Source organism: Acinonyx jubatus, chromosome D3 (genome assembly GCF_027475565.1).
Source record: "Acinonyx jubatus isolate Ajub_Pintada_27869175 chromosome D3, VMU_Ajub_asm_v1.0, whole genome shotgun sequence".
In the NCBI taxonomy this organism is placed as follows: Eukaryota; Metazoa; Chordata; class Mammalia; order Carnivora; family Felidae; genus Acinonyx; species Acinonyx jubatus.
In genome coordinates, this window is record NC_069392.1 from 7,738,877 (window position 1) to 7,759,882 (window position 21,006).

At 52.5% G+C, this 21,006-nt stretch overlaps 1 protein-coding gene across 11 annotated transcripts in view; it reads left to right on the forward strand.

Moving 5' to 3' along the window:
- The window catches only part of KDM2B (lysine demethylase 2B), a 151,767-nt gene that overhangs the window by 59,931 nt on the left and 70,830 nt on the right, over positions 1–21,006 (forward strand). For 7 of the 11 annotated variants that reach the window (XM_027044229.2, XM_027044226.2, XM_027044224.2 and 4 more), the window contains exons 7-9: positions 7,760–7,853; positions 8,824–8,977; positions 17,530–17,645. In XM_027044229.2, coding sequence (XP_026900030.1) covers positions 7,760–7,853; positions 8,824–8,977; positions 17,530–17,645 — 364 coding nt within the window. Of the gene's footprint in view, positions 1–3,249; positions 4,341–4,398; positions 4,524–4,903; positions 5,036–5,467; positions 5,658–7,759; positions 7,854–8,823; positions 8,978–17,529; positions 17,646–21,006 lie in introns of those variants that run through there. The other 4 variants (XM_027044231.2, XM_053206260.1, XM_027044230.2 and 1 more) reach the window with 4 other exon arrangements.

Genomic DNA, 21,006 nt, shown 5'->3' on the forward strand with positions numbered 1-21,006 from the left:
AGGGGGTGGCTGTAACTTTGTGGGAGACAAAAGATGTAAAGGATATGTTAGTGTATCAGTTATCTATTGCTGTGTTAACTGACTGCCCGTAAATGCAAGACTCTAGTCTAAGTAATTGGTAGGCTACAGTGAATAAAGCAAAGTTCCTGTACTCAGGGGGCTTATATTCAGGTGGTGAAAAGAGATGGGCAAGTAAACAAGTGAATAATATAATTCAGGAGGTGATAAGTGTTGGGAGGAAACCTAAAGCAAGGTAAAGGGAGGCTCCTTGCTGGCTGAGTTGGTAGAGCATGCGACTCGATCTCAGGGTCATGAGTTTGAGCCCCACATTGGGCATAAAGATTACTATAGAAAAAAAAAAAGCAAGATAAAAGGAAAAAGAGGATGACAGGGCAGGCTGAAGGAACATCAGCTGCCCCGTGCACATCCGCCATTGCCTGCCCTCCATCTCTACCCTGCAGGGATGTTTTGGCCATCCAGAATTATTTGTCTTGGAAAATTCCTCATAATCGGATAAACTGACAACTATTTGGGAGTACCCCTTGTATTAGTTGTTTGTTGATGCATAACATTTTCCTAAAACCTTGTAGCGTAAAAAAAGACATCTTAGCAGCTTAGAACAACATTACCTCACACTTTCTGTGGGTCAGGAATCTGAGAGTGGCTCATAGTTGCTCTTGGGCTTGTCTTGACTGGGGCTAGAGCGCCCACTTCCATGATGGTGCACTCACATCGCTGTTGGCAAGAGGCCTGAGTTCTTCACCTTGTGGGCCTCTCCATAGGGCTGCTCAAGAGTCCCTGTGACATGGCAGCTGGTACTCCCCCACCCCAAATAGTGGGGGAAGAGAGAGCAAGGAAGAAGCCACAGTGCCTATTATGCCCAATTTTGAAAAATCACATGCTGTTTACTTCTATCATATTCTATTAAATTAAAGTGAGGTACTACGTCTAGCCCACACACCAAGGGGAGGGGAATTTGGCTCTATCTCTGAAAAAGGGAGTCTCAAGGACTAGTGGGCATGTTTTAAAGCCTCCACAATCTCCTAGGTCTCTGGCATGGGCGTACCTTTCTCACTTAGGACCACTGGGTATTATAATGCCTTCCAGAGGGAAATTAACAAATCTTTTCTCTCCTCACATGCTGCTTGCAGAAATGAGGTTTGCGGCTTAATGGAGACAGGCTGTGAACTGACAAGCAGTGAAAGGAAGGGGGACCCCACATAAAGCATATATTCGGCTCCCAAATAATTGGGAGTGAACTGCATTTCCTCCCTGCACCTTATGGGGGTGGCAGGAAGAACTGGGGAAAAAATTGGATGTGAAGCTGAAACCCAGACAGGGTGCAGCTGGGTGCTGGGATGAGCAAGGTTCAAGGGCTGCCCCTGGCAGTTTCTGGTGGCTGCAGGAAGTCTTTCATCTCCTCTTAGGGACTCAGTTTCCCCTTCTACAAAGTGGGGATCCTGTCATCCCTGCCCCACCTCCCAACCATGCTACAGGGAAGATGGAGCCTACAGTGGATGTGACATGTGGGTAGGACAAGATGGTTGTCTTTGTGGCCTCGTGTAGATACAAGTCTCCAACTGCCATCGGAATCCTTGGCTTTTCGATCTATTCTCTCACAGTTGCACTGGGCTTTTATCTCGGCAATGCTCATTTACTTTCAGCTCTCCTCAACCACGTTTGCTGGTATTAGAAGTGGTCATCTCTGTGTAATATATCACACAGGGAATCTGACCTAGAGAGGCTGTTGATGTCACACAGGCATAGAACTGTGTGGGCCACACACCCACATCCCAGGCTTCTGGATTTCTGGCTTTTCCTCTCTACATCCACACCTTTATAAGAGGAACAAAGAAGCCCAGCCTTTCTGTGCTGCCATGTATAGATGCAGACACTGTGTTAAACACTTAGCATGCACATCTTAATGGTACTGGAAGCAGGTGTTACTCTTTTCATTTTACAGACAAGGAAACTGAAGTTCATATGCTTCAGTGCAGGTAACAGGTGCAGCAGCTGAATGTAAGACGGTAGGGGCTGGTGTGGATGTGGATAACTTCAAAAATTCATTCATTCATTCATTCATTTTGAGAGAGAAAGAGAGAGAGGGAGGGAGGGAGGGAATCCCATGCAGGCTCTGTGATGTCAGCACACAGCCCGACACGGGGCTTGAACTCACGGACCATGAGATTATGACCTGAGCCAAAATCAAGAGCTGGACGCTTAGCCGGCTGAGCCACCCAGGTTCCCCCCAAAATTCTTCTTAAGAAACAAAACAAAAAACAAAACAGAGCTGGCCAAACCAAGCACATCGACGGTCTGGTTTGACCCATGAGGGCCACCAGTTAGAGGCCCCTGATCAGTTAAACAAATGGGAATGCTGAGTTCCAGGAGGGGGAAACATTTAGTCCAATGTCACACAGTTGGTTAGAATAATTATAGGGCTGTATTGGTGGGTGCTATACTTAACACAGATGAATCTGATGTGATCCCTGCTGGGGCTTAAGCTGAGGCATTTGTGACTAAAAAAGTAATAATTTACCCGTGGGGACAGCCTGGTCCAGCTGTCAGGGCCTTCTCTCAGCTCATTTAACTCCATCTATATTTTGTGTGTGTCAAAGACCTTGCTCAAGAACACCCACTCAATGACTGGTGCTCAGATCCAAGGTGAGAGATATTTCTTGTCATACAATTTTTTCTTTTAAATAGACAGAACATACATATGGTGAAAAAATCAGCCAGTTGCAAAAAAGTTCACAGTATAAGCTCGTAGCAGGCCATTGGAGAGGTACTAATAGGCGGGCCATCCTGTAAATGACACTGGGGAGCAAAACCCTGGCCCAGGGAGTTGACCACCTTGAAATGGCTTCAGTGCTCACTTCCCTAAAATGGGGATTATAGGGTTGTCTTATTTATTTATTTATGTATTTATTTATTTATATTTTATTATTTTTTGAAGATTTTATATTTTTAAGTAATCTCTACACCCGATGTGGGACTTGAACTTACAATCCTGAGGTCAAGAGTCGCGTGCTCCGCTGACTGAGCCAGCCGGGGGCCCCATGGTTGTTTTAAAGGTGTAACGATACCATGCATATAAGTAGCTGTTAGTATTAGCACTTGATAATTAGAGTCTATTAATTAACATTGGTGGAGAGCCCCAGGAGATGGGGTTTGGCCAAAGACTTAAGAAGCTTGATTTCTGACCCTGCAGAGGTGTCCTGCCCCCTTGGGGTTTAGGGGAAGGGTGTGGGGACAGAATGGGAGGAGGGCTGTGGCCCTGGTGAGCATGCCCTGGAGGGTAGGACTTCTGATTTGAGCTGGACCATCTCCTGCAGCCGGAAGTCAGTGGTTGAGTTTGACTGTAACCTGCAGACACTGCTTCTTTGAGAGTCTTGGGATTTGCCAGGTTAGACTGGGAGGAGGCCTGAGAAACTCTGAGACAGGCTGCCTGGGTAAGCATCATCACTGACTACGATAGAGACCTGGGTGGGTGAGCCTCTGCTTTCTCATCTGTAAAATGGGGACAATCTTGGGAATGACCTCAGAGGGTTGTGAAAATTGATTTAATAACCAAAGTATCATAGTGCCAGGTACTGTGTTAACATGTATCTATCTCAGTGAATTCCTACAGTGATTCTCTGATGCACGGTTACACAGCTACTAAGAGGGCAGGTAAGGGACATCTTAGAATGGAGAGTTGAACTTCAGGTCACCTCCCTGCCATTAGGATGAGAAAACCTGCTCAGGGAGGGAAAGTAAGTTGCCCAAGGTCACAGAGATAATCTGTTTTAGGGCCAGAGCAGCATAACCTGGTCTCAGAGCTGCCTGCCAGACCTGGGATCTGACACTCCCTCCAACCCCTAGCCGTGCCCCAATGGACACATGTAAGGAAGGTGGCTTTGCTGGGTGGTCACCTCCAGTAGCAGGACGGCGTCCACACTCCCTGAAAACGGGGGTACAGGCGTTCCTGAGCGCCCGCCTGCAGAGCTACCCTCGTGCCCCCACCCAGCCGAGGCGAGGGGGCGGCCGTGGGCGGCGGCGGCCTCCCCTGGCGCTGGCCGGCTAGCTTCCCTGTCGCCGCCGCGGCCTCCCTCCTCCTTCCTGGCGGCCGCCGCGCCGCGCGGGTGTTCAGTTTCAGCGCGGGGATGAGCGCAGGCTGCGCCCAGCTCCCCGAGGAAGGAAGGAAGAGAGAGAGGGCTGCACAGTCCTCGGCCGGGCCCTGGCAGCGCCGTGGAGGGGGCTCGGCTCCGGTCTCCGGGGCTGGGCGCGCGTCCATCCTGCGCTGCCGAAGGGGACGCCCGGGAGCCGCGCTGCCGCCGCCGCCGCCGCCGCCGCCGAGGGTAACCGCGGACGCGCCGGGCGGGGCCGGGCGGGCGTCCCTGCGCTGCGCCCCGCGGGCCCGGGGCTACCCCGGGAGCCACCGCTCCTATGGGGCGCGCCGGGGCGGGGTGTGGGTCGCCTCCAGCCCGCGGGCTGCGCGGCCGGCGTCGCGGAGCAGCTCTTTGTGTCTCCCGGGGCTGCGTGTAAGTGTGTAGTGTGTGTGCGCGTGCGATCGGCGCCTCCAGCCCCGTCACCCGGTGCCAGCTTTTCCCAGGTTTCCCCCGCCAAGACCTTTGCCCGAAGGGATGCCGCCTGAGCCGCCCGGGGAGTTTCGCTAAGTTGGAGGGAAAAGGGCGGGGTGGGGTCGCCCGGCTTCCCCGGATCCCAGGCAGTGCCCCAAAGTTGGTGCTGCAGGTGCAGCGCCCCCTCCCATCACGCTCCTCCCCAGCCTGCGCGGGCCTTGGGAGGCGGGAACCCCCCAGAGGCTTAGCTCGGGGGCTCCTGATTCTCATCCCCCAACTTGGAGGGTGCGCTCCTGCACAGAAGCCACCGGGGCGGTGGGGGGTGTGGGGTGTTAAGGGGCGCGGCTTTCCGGGCAAGGGGCAGCCGAGGCGGAAGCCAGGCTGGCTGGCCGGCGGGGAGAGCTTAGCGGCCGTGGCACAGAGCCGGGGTGCCCATGTGACTGCGGTGTGCTTTGGAAGAGGAAGCTGTAGAGGTCAGTGCAAAGGCGTCACGCCAGAGCGAGCGGGAGCAGGAGTGAGGGGGGAGACCCGGAATGAGCGCGGGGCAGCTGGGAGGGCGGGGGTGGCGGCTGCAGGGGCCCCCTGGACAAAGCCGCCCTGTCACAGCCACCCTGGCCGCTCCAACGCACGCAATTGCCGGGCGGGAGGGGCGGCCCGGCCTAGCGGCCAGGAAATGAGGGACGTGGGAGGAGGGGCCTCTCTAGGAGAGGCGGGTCCTGGAAGTGGCGCCCCCAAGCTCCGAAGGGCCCCAGAGGATGCTGAAGGGTGACTGGGAGGGCAAATCAGACCCGAGCACAACTTGGGAGAACTTTCCTCGCACATAGCTGCCGCAGCTCGTAGTGATTCTGTCCACGCGTGCTAGGGACGTTGGGGCCGGGGGGGGGGGGCGGGGGCGGTGCGGGAGGTTGGGGGGTGGTGACCGGTGTGGCCAGGCTAGCCTGGGGCCTGGTGCCCAAGAGACACGCTCCTCTCCTCTCCTCTTGGGCACCTGGGTTGCTATCCAGCTGCAACTGAAGGAAGCACATCTCCCACAAACATTTAAATTGTTTTCACGAGGCTGTTTTCTGCTGAGGCCCCGAGGGGGTGGAAACCAAGGTTAGATTAAAAAAAGAAAAGAAGAAAAGCCAGACATAGAGGTGGTTTTAGGAAAATGAGGACTAATATTTTGAGGTGGTTTTTGGAGGGCAGGCCGGTGTGTCCGTGGGGGTGGGGTGGGTTAGGGCTTCACCCCCACTCCCCACCCCCATTTCCTTGGAGAGTAGAGGATCACTGGGGTCTTCGGAGTGGAGACCTGGCCGGGCGGTGCTGGGCGGAGGTGGGAGGGTGCAGAGCCCCAGCCGAGCTGGGACTTTAACAACCCCAGCGCCAGCCCCGCAGCCCGCGCCTGTCTTCGTGACAGGGCTGCGTCCTGTGCTGTCAACTACACCCCTTCGATGGGGTTGCTAGGCAGCAGGGCTCTGATGTGCGGGAAGGCCTTCTGATTTGTCAGCCTCCTGCAGACACATGGTTAAGGCTCCTTCCAGCCTATCCGGAGGAGGGACGCGGGGCACGCTGCCTGCATACTGCTGAGCCCCGGGTCCACCTGAATGTGAGGTGCAAAAGGCAGCTAGAGGGAGGGGGGCACCTGGAGCCCACCAGCCTCCTAACCAGCTCAGCCCCTAACCGCCCCCACCCCCATTATCTCCACTGGGGCTTGCTGCTGGCTCCTCCCTGCCAGTCCCTGCCCCATTCCTCCCCTCTTCCCCAAACCATGGAAAAGCAAAGTGCAGCGGGGAAAAGAGGTCAGTGGGGTAAGCATGTGTGTGTGGGCCTCCGGAGATGCCAAGGTGCATGAGCATGGGCCGTGGGGAGGCTGCCCCATCCGTGCTGCCGGTGGCTCTTGTGGGAAGGGGTGGGAGGGGAAGAGGGGGCCCTGGCATCACTGACTGCCAGGCCTGGACTTGGAAGCCTGCTCTGCCCCCCCCCCCCCCACTTAAGCTCTGCCCTCCCCCAGGAGGGCAGCATGGCAAGGGAGGAGGGAGGAGACTGGTGAGTTCCTGTAAGGAAGGGTGGGCTATCTGGCTGCTGCTGGAGCTCAGAGGAGGGGCTGCTGGCAGGTTCCTTCTTCCGAATTCACTTCCTTCACCCAAGTCTCTGAAGCCCAGGTTCTCCCCTCTGCCTGTCCACCACCTAACCCCAGCATCTGTTAATCTCTTCCCCCACCTTTTTTTTAGCAGCTATATGGAGATATAATTCATGTACGATTCATCCATTTAAAGTGTACAATTCGTGGTTCTTATGTTTACAGAGTTGTGCATTCACAGTCCATTTTGGGACGTTTTTATCACCCTAAAGTGAAACCCTGTACCCATTAGCAGTCACTCTCCATCCCTGCTCCTCCCCCCCGCCCCTCCCCCCCCACCCCCCCCACCCCCGCCCTGGCCACTAATCTACTCTCTGTAGATTTGCCTACTCTGTCCATTTCATATATGTGGAATCCTACACTGTGATCTTTTCGTGGCTGGTACCACGTACTTTGAGCTGCATTGCTCACTTCTCAGTCCCCTGCAGTTTGTCTTGCGATTTAACTTTTCCTGTGCAGTGCTCCATTAAGAGTGTGCCGTCCTGAAGGGCAGGTGTCTTAGGCATTCTTATGCCTTTCTCTAAGTGCCATGCCTAGGTCTGGGCTGGGCCGTGGGTTGGCTCTCAGTGATTGTTGAACGAATGAGGAGATGAATGGGGACTGGTAATTGGCAAGCCACGCAGGTGGTTTACAATGGAATTCCAGGGGGTCCAGCTGCTGCCAAGGGGACTGGCAGCTCAGGAGAGCTGCAGGTACAGGAAGGAGCTGGAAGGAGCAGAAAGGAAGCCTCTCACTGGGGTAGGAGTGGGGGCGGGGCCAGAGTAAACTGTCTGTCAGGAAGGAACCAAGGGGCCTGTGGGTTGTCAGCTCTCTCCTGGGAACCTGAAAACAAAAATGCCTCCCCCAGCCTTGGGGGCAGGTGGCCAATGCTTGAGATTCGTCATCTGATCACAGGGGCTTCCCCCATGGGGAACTCCGATTAGAACTGGGTTTAAAAAGAAAAGAAAAGAAAAAAAATCCCCCAGTGTTAGCATTTGCAAAAGGGCAGCAGGTCAAGCATCTCTGAAGCTGTTCACTCACCTCCTGTGATTCAGGCGTTGAACTGTTTTTCTGCTCCCCTGCTTCTGTGCTGCAGATACTGTCTGATGAGCGTCAAAGGTTGTTTCACTGACTTCCACATCGACTTTGGAGGCACTTCTGTTTGGTACCATGTTTTCCGGGGTGGGAAGGTGAGTCGAACTGAGTTTCTTCAAATTCTGTATGTTCCTGACTGTTTCTTCCTGGAGGGGCTTGCTCCCCTCACCCACGCCCAGCCAGCCCTTGTCCTGTGACTGCTTTCAGGGCCACCTCCTCACTCTGTCTTCTCCTGGGGAGAAGGATCAAGGGTCAACTCTTCTGCATCACGTCTAGTGACCTGTTCACACCTGCCCACCCAGTCCAGTGTTCTAAGCATCTCAGGCCAGATTAGAACTCCAGCTTTGGGTCCCAAGATTTGCCAGCATTCATTTTGCCCACTGTAGTTTTTACCTCCAGTACTGAGAACATTTAACGTAAAAAGTCTAGTTGCCAGCACCACCTGCGTTCACGAACATTTTACATGAGGGACAGGCGTCACCCAGAGAGAGGAGGTGGGGCGTGCATTTGGGATGCTCCCGCTGTGCTCGGCTCTGCACGTACCCTACGCGGGTGTGGGTGCCTGAGAGTATGTGTGCCGTCCTGCTCGTCTGGGGCTGTGTGTAGGTTCGTTTTAACCAAACATGTTGGAAGAAAATCTGGGTAGGAAGTCATCCTGCCCGGTTCCAGATGTTTTCCTCCTTCTCCAGAGTGAACACAAGCTGGGTTTATTTATTGGGCCATTTGATCAGACAACTTAGGAAATTCCCTTCCTCTCCTTTCCTTACCTCCTCAACAAGCCTGTGGCTTAGGAGAAAGAATGTTCCTCTCAGTCCAGGAAGTCTACCCACCCTGGTTTTGCAGTGGGAATGGAGATTTCCTAAAGGCAGGCCAAGGTGTCCCAGGACGGTGGCACAGCCCCCCTGCCACCTCAGAGACCCTTAGGGGCCCGGTCCTGGAGGCGGTGCCCTGTCTTCCCCCCACTCCCAGGCAGGTGGGGCTGTCTCTTTGGGTTGTGGCACAGCCTGGAAGGAATCCAGGACTTTGGCCCGGATCTTCAGCTGATTGCCTCCTTTTCCTCCCAAGATCTTTTGGCTGATTCCTCCAACCCTACACAATTTGGCACTGTACGAGGAGTGGGTGCTATCAGGCAAACAGAGTGACATCTTCCTGGGAGACCGCGTGGAGCGATGCCAAAGAATTGAGCTGAAACAGGGCTACACGTTTTTCATCCCTTCCGGTAGGTTCCGGCCAAGGCTGGCGCTGGGCTCTCCCTCGGCGCCTGGCTCTCCCAGCACTGGGAGAAGGCTCCCGCATCCCTGGGGCCTCAGCCAGGGTTTCGGGCCAAGGAACGGGGTTCTCTGGGCCTCGTGGCATTTGGCAGTCCCTGACAGGAGTAGGCCTCAGGCTGTAGGGAAAAACAGCCCCCTTTCTCTCTCACATCTAACCTGTGTCTCCCCGCCTGTGGGCTAGAATTCATTCCTGGGAAAAAGCATAGGGCCCTCCCTCAGGGGAAGTGTGAATGGTTTCTCTAGGACTTCCTGTGGAAATTTCCGTGTGAGGGGATGACAGTGGCACTGTGGGGAGGGGGTAGGTTCACCCCCTTGAAGGAGGAATTGGGTTGTTTATCCAAGAAAGCAAAGTATGGAGGTTGCAGTCCAAGGCAGGTTCTGGGAAAGGGCAGACCCCAGGGCCGGGAGCTTTACGGGGGTGCCTGAAAGCCTAGGGAATGGACAGAGGGCAATGTGGCATTGGGGAAGGACCTGGTGTGGTAGCCTCCTTCCAGCAGAAGTAGGTGAAATGTAATTGAGGTCAGTGTCAGCTCTTGTACTTGGACTCCCCCTGCCTCCAAAAGAAAAATTAAGAAGAAAAAAGAAAAAGAAATTAACACTGCAAGTATAGTGGAGGGCAGTCATTAAGAGCACTGGCCCTGGAGCCAGACTGCACGGCCTTAGTTTAATTTTCAGATGTACTGCTTTTAAGTTGTGGCTTTATGGAAGTGACTTAACCTCTCTGAGCCTTGGTGTTCCTGTCTGTAAAATGGGAGTGAGACTTCCCAGGGTGGTAGTGAGGACTGGAGTGAGCTAAGACCTACATGCCTGCAGCTCTTTGGAGAGCCTATAGTTCTTGGACAGTTACAGGGTGAGTCACCAGTGAGTATGACAGATGCCCTAGGGGTCAGGGAGTGCAGTCTTTGGCTGCATTAATGGAAACATTTTACCCAGGATGAGGGAGGTGACAGTCCCACTGTATAGAGTAAGGGAGTCAGGTCACATATAGGAGGTAAGTCGACCTAAAGAGTCTGGATACCATACCAGGTGAGATGAATTTGCCTTTTTTTTTTTAAGTGTATTTATTTATTTTGTAAGAGAGTGAGAGAGACAGAAAGAGAGAGAGAGCACGAGTGGGGAGGGGCAGAGAGAGAGACACACACAGATTCTGAAGCGGACTCTAGACTCCAAGCTGTAAGCACAGAGCCCAATGCAGGGCTCTAACTCACAAACCGTGAGATCATGACTTGAGCTGAAATCAAGAGTTGAATGCTTAACCCACTGAGCCACCCAGGGGCCCCCAGGTGAGATAAATTTGAAGGAGGAATTGTGTGGTTTTACCCAGGGGAGTAAAGGTGTAAGGGAACAGCAGTCAGCTAGTTGTTGTCTTCTGTAAGAAGAGGTATAGCCAAGTGGTGTTGGAATGACTTGCTCAGCTAGGTAGTGAGCTCCCTGTCACTGGATATATATGAGTAGAAGCTCTATATATGGCTGTGCCAAGGAGGCTGCAGGAAATTTGCCACTGAGTGGAGGCTTGAACCTTAGGAGTATCCTTTGAAGCGCTTACGATCCATTGGAGGGAGAAGCTGGTCACACTTAAGTTTCTGAAAGTTGGGTTGGAAGCTAGTCTTGGGTCTGGACATCAAGTGCTAGTGGCAAGTGAGGAGGGGGCCGTTATGGTAGCAGCTCCCACTGAGGGGATAGGGCCTGCACACTTGGGCTCTTCCAGAAAGTTGGGCAGAAAGTAGAGATTTCACTATTCGGGAAATTGGGGATTTGGAAATGGTAGGGTTTAGTGGGGGTGACTTTGTTACCATGGACCCAGGTCCATCCTCAGACTTGGGGGAGGGGAGGGACCCCTGTTTGGGACAGGAATGGGTTGCAGTTGGTGGGCAGCATTTATGGTACATACCCTGGCAGATGTGGCATGGAGAATCGGGAAGGAAGCGGTACCCTTCTAAGATGTGTTCAAGCCACTTGTAGGTATTGGGGGATAAGCTGTGATGATTCAGGGGAACCCAAAGGAACTTTGGGCTGGTCTCTGCCCCTGTCTGCGCCTCAACTGTCCAATCTCTTCAATGGGAGTCAGTGGGCTAAACTGTGAAACCCTCAAGGTGCTTCCCAACCCAGCCCCCCTGAGTGCAGGCCTCCTAATCTCTCTGGGAAGACTGGCCTTCTTTCCTCAGGGCCGTTGTCAGAGTTGGGAGGTGGTTCATTGGTTTCCCTCAGTCTGGGATGGGAAGGGTGTGCGTTTTGGGGGCTTAGCGAGTTGGAAAAGGTCTTGAGAAGCAGAGGTGTGAGTGTTTGTTGACGGCAAGAGCGGGATTTGAAGTACAGTTAGCAGATGTTGAGTTAGATCCCAGCCAAGACTCCTGGGCACTGAAGGTTGTGAGTGAGACATCAGGATGTTTGGGAAGGAAAAAAGGGACAGTTAGAATTTGTCACTTTCTCAGACGCTGGGGGTACACGTGGTTCCCAAGCATTGATTTCAGTGACCGTTAGGAGGGGGAGGAGTTGGGAGCTTATAGTTACAAACTTGTAGTTTTCCTAAAGATGGATGTTAATGAAAAAAAAAAAAAAAACCAAGGGTGCCTGGGTGAATCAGTTAGTTAAGCGTCCGCCTTTAGCTCAGGTCATGATCTCACAGTCCGTGAGTTTGAGCCCCACATTAGGCTCTGTACTGACAGCTCACAGCCTGGAGCCAGCTTTGGATTCTGTGTCTCCCTCTCTCTCTGCCCCTTCCCTGCTCATGTTCTGTCTCTCTCTGTCTCAAAAATAAACAAAAACATTAAAAAAATTTTTTTTCCTTTTAAAAAGTACCAAAACACCCAGGGGGCACCTGGGTGATTCAGTCGGTTAAGCATCTGACTCTCGGTTTCAGCTCAGGTCATGATCTCATAGTTTCATGTGTTCAAGCCCTGCATTGGGCTCTGCACTGACAGCAAGGAGCCTGCTTGGGATTCTCTCTCTGCCCCTCCCCCATTCATGCTGTCTCTGTCTCTCTCAAAAATAAATAAATAAACGTAAAAAAAATAAAAACAGGGGCACCTGGGTGGCTCAGTAGGTTAAGTGTCTGACTTTGGCTCAGGTCACGCTCTCACAGTTCATGGGTTCGAGCCCCGTGTTGGGCTCTGTGCTGACAGCTCAGAGCCTGGAGCCTGCTTCAGATTCTGCGTCTCCTTCTCTCTCTGCCCCTTCCCCGCTCTCTCTCTTTCTCTCTCAAAAATAAATAAATGTTAAAAAAAAAATTAAAAAAAAAAAGAACAAAAACCAAACACCTGGCATCTACTAGTGCTGATTTTCATGAATGGGAGATGATTCTGACACTAAAAATTCGGAAGTATGTAATTTCAGAATAATGGCCAGTACTTTAAATTTGATAGTTTTGAGTTTATGAAAATGTATACCATCTTCATTTTCCTCATTGTGTTGCCAGCCAGTGAAAATTGAAGGACCAGAGTTTTGTGGTCACTGAGGTAGACGGCCACCTGGGGATTCTTCCCAGCACCCATGCCCCCTGAGCTGTGTGCAGACACACATCTGAGAGTTAGGGTGGTTGGGGTGTGGCTTTGGGTGGAGAGTTGGACAGCCGTGGGCAACACAGCCCCCTGCATGTGGGTTTTCTGTATCGGGAGTAGAAAATCTAATTCTGGCATTTCTCATCTCTGACGTGGGTTTTTGTCCCCACAGTGTGACTTTAGACACGTGACCTCTTACCTGATGCTGGCTTCACGTCTGCCCATGGGTCGTTCAGCAAGTCTTCAGCTCAACGCTAATGGGAGGCTACTGGCATGGGAGGGTTTTAAATGTTACAGTGTTTGTGAGACGTGCTTTCACTCTTTTCTTCTTGTGTCTGGAGTGAAGAGGTTGGGTATTGGCTGTGCTGTGGGTGTGGGTGGTTCTCAGGCCTCATTCCTGGGTGGTCCAGGAAAGCTGCCTGGAAGAGGCAGACCTGAAGGTGGCTGAAGAGTGAGATGATCTCAAGAAAGGGGCCTGGGTTTGTCCTGTTGATGAGGCAGAGGCAGTGGGAATACAGTTGCCTCCCCAAGGTACACAGTCAGGGTCAGAGTGGCCAGCGAGTTACCCAGATTCAGCCTAATCATTAGGTGGAAGGAAAGCTTGAGGTGGAAATCATCCCCAAGGAGCAGGAAGTCAGAGAGACCCGGTGACCTCTTTTTCCTGTGTGTGAGGGGACCTGTGGCCAATGCCTTGACCACGTTGCTGGGCTCAGCCTCTTCCTCTGGCTGCACCAGCTTAATGAACTATATAGCTAATGGTAATAGTAACTCACATTACTGAGCAGCATTTTACATTTATTACTTACCTTTTTGTGAGCATGTAGGGAGCAACTTATTTTCCCTCTGCCTTTTAAGTAACGAAGGTTCCTGGGGCCCAGAGAGGTGAATAGACTGGTCCAAGCTCACACAGTTAATAAGCAACAGACCAGGGCAAGAACCCAAGTGTGTCTAGTTTCAGAGCCGACCTTGTCCTCCTTTAGCCTGGGAGTCAGCAGACTTGGGATCTGGTCTTCCTTCTCGGCCATGAGACTTTGGGAAAATTATTTGCTCATTTAGCAAACTTTCTTAAGGGCCCACTGGCAGTGTGGAAGGTGGTAGGGAAGCTGTAAGATAGATTCTGTCTGTCCTGAATGTATGTCCAGCCAGGTAGCAGCCAGAATGGTGGAGCCCAAGTATAGGGACCTGGGAAGGGCCCTGGGGTCAGTGGCTTGGACTGACCTGAAAGTATTTCCCATCTTTGCTTTGTAGTAAGAATCACCCATGATCCAGAATTCACAGGCAGCCCTAGGTATTTCTTAGACTTGGGCCAGTCTGAGAAAAAGTAACCCGAAGCTACTTAATAGCGTAATGTAGCTTGGGCCTCAGATGACCCACCTATAAAATGGGTACAGAGCAGGGAGAGAGGGTGGAAGTGAAGAAGGCTGGATGTGAGATAGAGGGTGGTTGTGCTCAGGGAAATGAGATAACTGCTGCTCACCTCCAGCCAGTTAAAGATGAGAATGGCCTGTGGGGCCATCTTCCTATTTTTCTAGAGAAGGAAACAATTCAGCTTGTCTTGAGAAATTTCCCCATTACTTTTTTTTTTTTATTTTTTAACGTTTATTTATTATTGAGAGACAGAGAGCGTGAGCAGGGGAGGGGCAGAGACAGGGGGAGACACAGAATCCGAAGCAGGCTCCAGGCTCTGAGCTGTCAGCACAGAGCCCAATGCGGGGCTCGAACTCACAAGCCGTGAGACCATGACCTGAGCCGAAGTTGGACACTCAACCTACTGAGCCACCCAGGTGCCCCTGGAAATTTCCCCATTTCTGTAACACATGTGGGTCAAACTAAGCACGCTCCTGAGTCTGCTGCAGCCTGTGACCTGCCAGTTTGGGACCCTGGTACCAACTATGAGGTCCTAGAAAGGAAAGGGCATTCTTGCTTCATCTTGGCAGCTGCACTGCCCAGCCTGGGACCTGGCCTAGCTCAGCGAAGGAAGCAGGTCATGGCCCTCTGTGAGATGCCCCCAAGTTCTGTGATTTTTGGGTTTACCCCTACGGCAGCCACAAAGAGAGACAAGTGTGGATGGGGCGGATGGGCTTTGGTTTCTGAATCCCGAGTGTTTGGGTTGTGGCCAAGACTCCATGTGCCCCACTGTCCCTCAGGTCCCAGGGAACCACCCGTCGGTAGGTTTTATGGGTCGCCTGCTTTTCTTCCACGATTGATCTGTCCCTTTTCGCTTGGCCTGAATAGTCTCCATTATTGCCTTCATGTTGTTGGTGACTCTGGCCTGGAAGCAAGAGACAGATGCCAGCCTCCACAGCCCAGTCACCAGCTTGGGACACCTGCTCTCTCATGCTTCCTGGGATGCAGCCAAGGAGATGCCATCGGGAGAGTGGGGATGGATGGGGCCTGTGAATACTGTTATTCCTCCTTGGTTCTTCCTGAGGGGAGTATGAAAGTCATGGGGTAGTTTTGAGGAAGGCTGGGGGAGGCAGTGCCTAATCCATTTGAGGCTGCCTGACCCACCTGTGAGGCCCTGGCTTGGGGACAAGAGGAGAGTTGGTAGAAGCTTCTAAAACCCCTTGAAATTCCCTGCCGCTCCACTTGAAACAGAACCTCTCTTCTGTTTCCCTCTTTTGCTCACATGGCAGGGTAGCAGGTGTACATCAGGCGTGTCTGCATTTCCACCTGATAGGACGGAAGGGAGACTCCAGGGCTGATAAATGCAGATATACGTGGGCATCACTGTTTGCAAAGCCCTGGAGATGGATGAGACTACCATGAATATCAGTGGCAGTTGCTTCCATGGACTGAGCTCTTGCTCACCAGATTCCCTGCAAGGGAGGCAATGATCTCCCTCATTTAACGTGGGCAGGTGAAGGCCAGGAGAGGGGTGGTCAAGAGTCCGACATCACATGGTGAGTTGGCCATGGGACAGTTTCCAGCCGAGGTCCCGGGACTTGGGCTTTCTGTAGGGTGCTGGGTGGGTGTGTGAAGAGCATAGGAACAAGACCCAGGAATCTTTGCCCCATTCAGGCTTCACCCCACCGTGTGCATTTACCTGACCCTGGCGGTCCTAGGTCCCAGTCTTAGGAAGTGATGCTTAAATAACATTGATGGTGGTAACAGGAACAATAATAGCGTAGTGCTGCTCGACAAAGATACAAAAATGGACAGCTGAGAAAATCAGCTGGTACCCAGCTGAGGTCGAGAGGCTGAAGTAGATGTGGAAACTGAGGCTTTAAAGGCAGCAGCTGTACTTGTCCTGCACAGAGGTGTGAAGGTGGTGGGGAAGATGTCCACAAGGGCCGGAGATGTGGGAAGCTCACAGCAGCACTGGGTTTCAGAGAGCCTTCGTTCCCATGCTCTTGGCTGTCGGTTTTCTCTGCCCACCTCTGGGACCGCCAGCTCATCCCACCCTGTGCCCAGCAAGGGAGGACCAGCACCCCGAGTGTCCTACAGATGGCAGCAGTGGCCTCCCAGCTCTCTTCCCAGGTGGCACCTTTGCTTCTGGCAGCCGTGGCCACCGGTGGCTGCCTGTGACTCAGGGCTGGCGTGTTTTGGGTGCATGGTAGGGGAGGTCTCTGTAATTTTCCTCCGAGCAAACAAATTATGCATATAGGTCGGAGAAGAGGAGTCAGAGAAGAGGAGATGTGGGCACCTGGACTTGGGAATCTCAGGGCTTGGGCTGCCCTTTCTGTCCTCTTTCCCCTCTGCTGATCCCGTCTTTCACTGGGAGTCTGTCTACCTCTATCTGTCCTTGTCTCACCTCTGTCTCTCTTGTTTCTCTCTGCGTGTCTCTTTTTGCCTTCCCAGAATGTTTGCAGGCCCCGTCTCCTGGGGCCTGCACGCCTGGTGCTAAGCCTGTGATAGAGAGATGGTGCATCGCGGTTAAGAACGGAGGTGCTAGCTCTTGCCAGCTGTGACTTCATTCAGCAAGTGACTTACCTTCTCTTAGCCTTGGTTTCAGCATCTGTAAATGGGAGTGGAATACTTCCTGTCCCCTAGCCTCACACTGTTACAGTAGGCTAGAGGTGCATGTGGGTCTGTTGAGCACCTGAAACGTGTGTTAGTTACTTGGGGAGGGAATTGTGGGGTTTGATTTGTCTGGCCTTCAAGGACCAAGTGAGGCTGACTCCCTGGGTTCCAAACCTTATAGGTGACTTCACTTCTCTGTGCCTCAGTCTTCTTGTCTGTAAGTTGGGGGTGAATGTAGTATATATTTCTTAAGGATTTTGTGAGCATTAAGTGAGATAAGTTCTGTAAAGGCTTTAGCCCAATGCCTGGCACAGGGGCAGCCTTCAGTTTTATCCCCAGGATTACTAGGCCAGGCTTGCTTGGAGCTCAGGGGGACGAAAAAGCCGTGTCCCAGGCCATTAAAAGGGCTGCGTTCGGCAGGAGAAAGACTTGTCAGCAGCTGTAGGGCAGAGCAGAAGCAGAATTGATGTGGGGGCACAGGTGTCGTGTGGCTAAGATGACCACCTGGAAACGGGCCTTGGGGGATTTTAGTGGCAGGAGGTGGCCTCAGGCAGGAAAGTGTCTGGGTTCTGCAGTTTTTGCAAGCTGTCATTCCTGCATTGTGGCCCCAGGCAATCCTTTGTGACTCCCCCCGAGATGAGTGGTCACTGGGATGCTGAGGAAGAGGCTCAGGAGCTATGAGCAGCCTTGAACGAGGGGTGTCCCACTCTCTGGAAGGGGCACAGGGCCTGCCTCTTTTGGCTGCTGCGGCCTGGTCCGCAACAACATGGCGAAGCCTTTGTCAAGGCCCTCAAGCTGCCAGCCACCCATCTTGAGCCGACCAGGAGTTACTACCTGCAGAAGTCCATCGGGGCTGTGTATGTGAGTCCTCTCAGCCAGCCAGGAACCTTGCCTTCCGCATCTGGCAGCCCGAGCATCCCCGATTCTAGCCCTGGGTGCTCCCCTGGGCCTCCTGTGATCTTCTGCATGCTTCCATAGGGTGACTCTCCCAGTGGTCCAGGAGCCAGTGGCTGACCCTCTCTGTACCCTCCTCACCCCAGGTTGGATCCACGCAGTCTACACTCCTGTAGACTCTCTGGTATTTGGTGGAAACATCCTGCACAGCTTTAACGTGCCCATGCAGCTGCGGATCTACGAGATTGAGGACAGAACACGGGTAAGGCGGCTTCCTTCTCTCCTCGTGGGATTGCCCAGCTCCTGAGCTCTGCCTGGCGCTTGGGGTGTGTGGGACGAGTCGTTCCACAGTCCTCCGTGGTTCCCACTTCCCTGCTGCTCCCTGCCTCAAGTGGGGGCCTTGGTCCTTGCTGGGGGCTGTCTGCAAGAGCCCCACCCAGAGCCCCTGGAGTTTCTGTTCACCTCCAGGCCAGTGGCAGCCAAAACCCCCTTGTCAAAGAGGAAGTATCTGTTGAGAAAGCACCGTGAGATATCGGGAACGTTGCTTCTTCTTCTCACGTGTAGAGAGGGATGCAAGGGCGTTGGGAGGGATTTTATGGTTGTTCCTGCTGTGGTTTGGAGGGGGGCTGGGACCTTGGAAAGGTCAGCTCTTGACCTTGTGTCTCCTCTACCCACGGACCCCAAATGTGATGTAGTGCCCCAAGGAAGCCAGTATCTGTGGGTCCCCCGGGTATTGTCTCTAAGCTCTGCCTCTGTTTGCTTACAGAGTTGGTGGGGCGGGGGGGGGGGGGGTTCATTTTCTTCTTGAGAGTAATGGTTTCTCAGACATAGGGAATCCCCGCCCCCCACCCCCCAGGACCAGGGGCTGAGGCTTAAACACCTGACATGTGCCCTCTGCTCTGCTCAATGAGTTTCCTCTGGAAAGCACTGGCTGCTTGCATGCACCCTCTCTCCCATTGTGGAACTCGGCCAAGAGTCCCAAGGCATCTGAGACAGGTCTGAGGTTGGGCAACTGGGACCAAGAGGACCCATTCCTTCTTCTTTCCTCTTATAGTTGTTCAAATATTCATTTCTTTTCTCTATTGAGATTCATTCCACGTACCATAAAACTCACCAGTTATCGTGCACAATTCAGTGGCATTTAGCGTATTCACCATGTTGTGCGGCTACCACCTCTAATTCAAGGACATTTTCATCACCCCAGAAAGAAAATGCTACTCATTAGCAGTCACCTTCCATCATCTCCCCCGCCCGGCCTGTGGCAACCAACAGTCTGCTTTCTGTCTCTACAGATTTGCCTGTTTTGGACGTTTCATAGACATGGAATCCTATATCGTGTCCTTGTGTGATTGGCTCCTTTCACTTTGCATGATGTTTTAGGGTTCATCCACGTCGAAGCAGATGTCGGTGCTATGTTCCTTTTTTATGGCTGACTCATATTCCGTTGTATGGCTTGACCACACCATGTCTTCTTGGGCTTTGCCTCAGAGGTGACTTTTTTGCCCCAGAGAGGTAATGTCATGTCTGGACACTAAAGAAGCATCAACTTGAGGCAGATGCTCTGAGCCTGGGGTCCCTGCCTTTCTTGGTCTTGTTTTTAGGCCCTGGTCTGCACGGAATCATGTAAGTGAGCCAAAATCTTAGCTACTATGTGTGTATTTGGCCTCTCTAACAGTCCCGACATTGAGGGACCTTGTCCAGGGCTTTCCTGGGAGTAGCATTGAGCTCAATGCAGTGGTCAGGTGTGCCTCATCTCCAGATTGGCGGGTTTGCTGCTGGGAGGCCTGGGTCTGCAGAATTTGGGTCTTGTTTTGTGGATTTTCATGCCTCTTTTCTCTGTCGTCTGCCCACCATCCCTTTCCCGGTCTGGTGGATGCTGCCCCGTGGCATTCTGGAAAAAGGCACCATTTGGGTGTGAGTGGTGATCTCGTAGTCTGGGTCAAGTGCTGTCTGGGGCTTCGGCCAACTGTTCTTTGGCCAGCCCTGAAGAATGGGCCAGTTTGTGTGTTAGCTGACTAGGGAGGCGTGGGATAGAAAAGGAGAAATCTAGAAGTGAGGCCCGCGACTTTCCAGCCAATTCCTGAAAGCCAGAGTCAGGCTGGGATTTCTAAAGGCTTTGGCAACTTGCTTGGCAGCTGTCCTCTCCCCCAGGGAATCCGAATTGCACATCTCAGTGGATTTGGGCCCCATCATTCCATTAGGAGCCCAGCTCTTCTCCCCTGCTGGGTGGGAGGCTGGAGGGAGGGTAATAGTGCAGAACCCCCAGCGTCATGCCAAGTTCCTGTAGAATATCATGCCCACATTGAGATGAGTGTGGCGGGGTCTCCTCCCCCAAGGCCCACTGTCCCTGTTGTCTGAGTGGGCACCCCATCTGGTTTCCCTGAAGCAGGTTGATGGGCGGGGGGCTGGCGGGCAGTCTGGGCTGGAAGCAGCGGCAGGCTGTTTAATCTGCTTTGATTTCTGGTCTTTGGAGAGGGCTTGGCTACAAGGCCCAATTGTTTATGTCTTAGGAGCCAAAGCAGACAAAAGATGCTGGGGAGAGAGCACGGGAATCCAGATAAAATGCCAGGGCTCCTTGTCAGCTCGCTACAGCTTAATTCTTTACATCCCTGTGAGCTTTCTTAAGAAGGTTATGGTCATTTAAAAATAGTTTTTCAAGAGTCCCTAAAAGAGGGCTTTGCTTGGAAACCAAAGGCAGGGGGTGGGACAGGAAACTGTCAATCTTTAAGCCCCATGGTGTGGATTTGTCTAAGAAAAAGAATTTGCCTTTGTGGCCCAACGTGGGGAAACCCCCTCCCATCCAGACCAGGGGAACCCCAAGGTTCTCCTATGTCTAGGAAGCCATGTCTCTTTCGCTAGGATTTTAATTTGGGGAGAGGGGTTCATAGGCGGCTTGACCCTGCTGCCCATGAGGCCTTACCCTGCAAGGACCTGGTGGTCTGCATGTGTAGAAACCCACATGCATGCCCCCTCCACCCCCGTGTGGATTAAATCCTCTTGTTCTAAAGATGCAGGGAGTCAAAGAACTACAAAGAACGGGTGTGTTGCATGTTTATTATTTGAAGATAACGTCTCAACAACTATCGCTACGTATTTTTAACTCCAGTTAGGTTCATCAGGGACAGGGATGGTCCAGTTGGTCATTCATTAAACTGCCGTCTCTCTTATGTTTATCTTTTTTTTCCCCCCCTAATGGCTCTAGTGAAAGCAGCTTTCTCAGGAAAGGTAACACACACACTCCATTCCCTCTCAGCCAGTGAATCTATTTGGAAATTGCAAATAATTTTCCCTTCCTCTCCTCTTTCCTCTACCATTGGATTTTTTTTTTTCCATTGACTTTTTTTTTTTTTTTTCCAGGAGAAAAACAAATTTTAAGACACTTCCACCCACCCTCATATTTTAGTTTTTCAAGTCCCTTGAAACCCGGGAGTTCTAGATGCACCGAAACACCTTTGGTTCTGATCTCCTGAGGTCACTCAGCTCTAAGAGGAAGGGCTAAGGCTGAGTGCTACTCGCATGGGCCTTTGGGAACTCAAAGCTACCCCTTGAGATCCGTTGATAGATTGATTACCCCCCAGGCTAGGAGCGCTGCATGCTTTCTGACTGCCTTGCCTTTCGGTGAA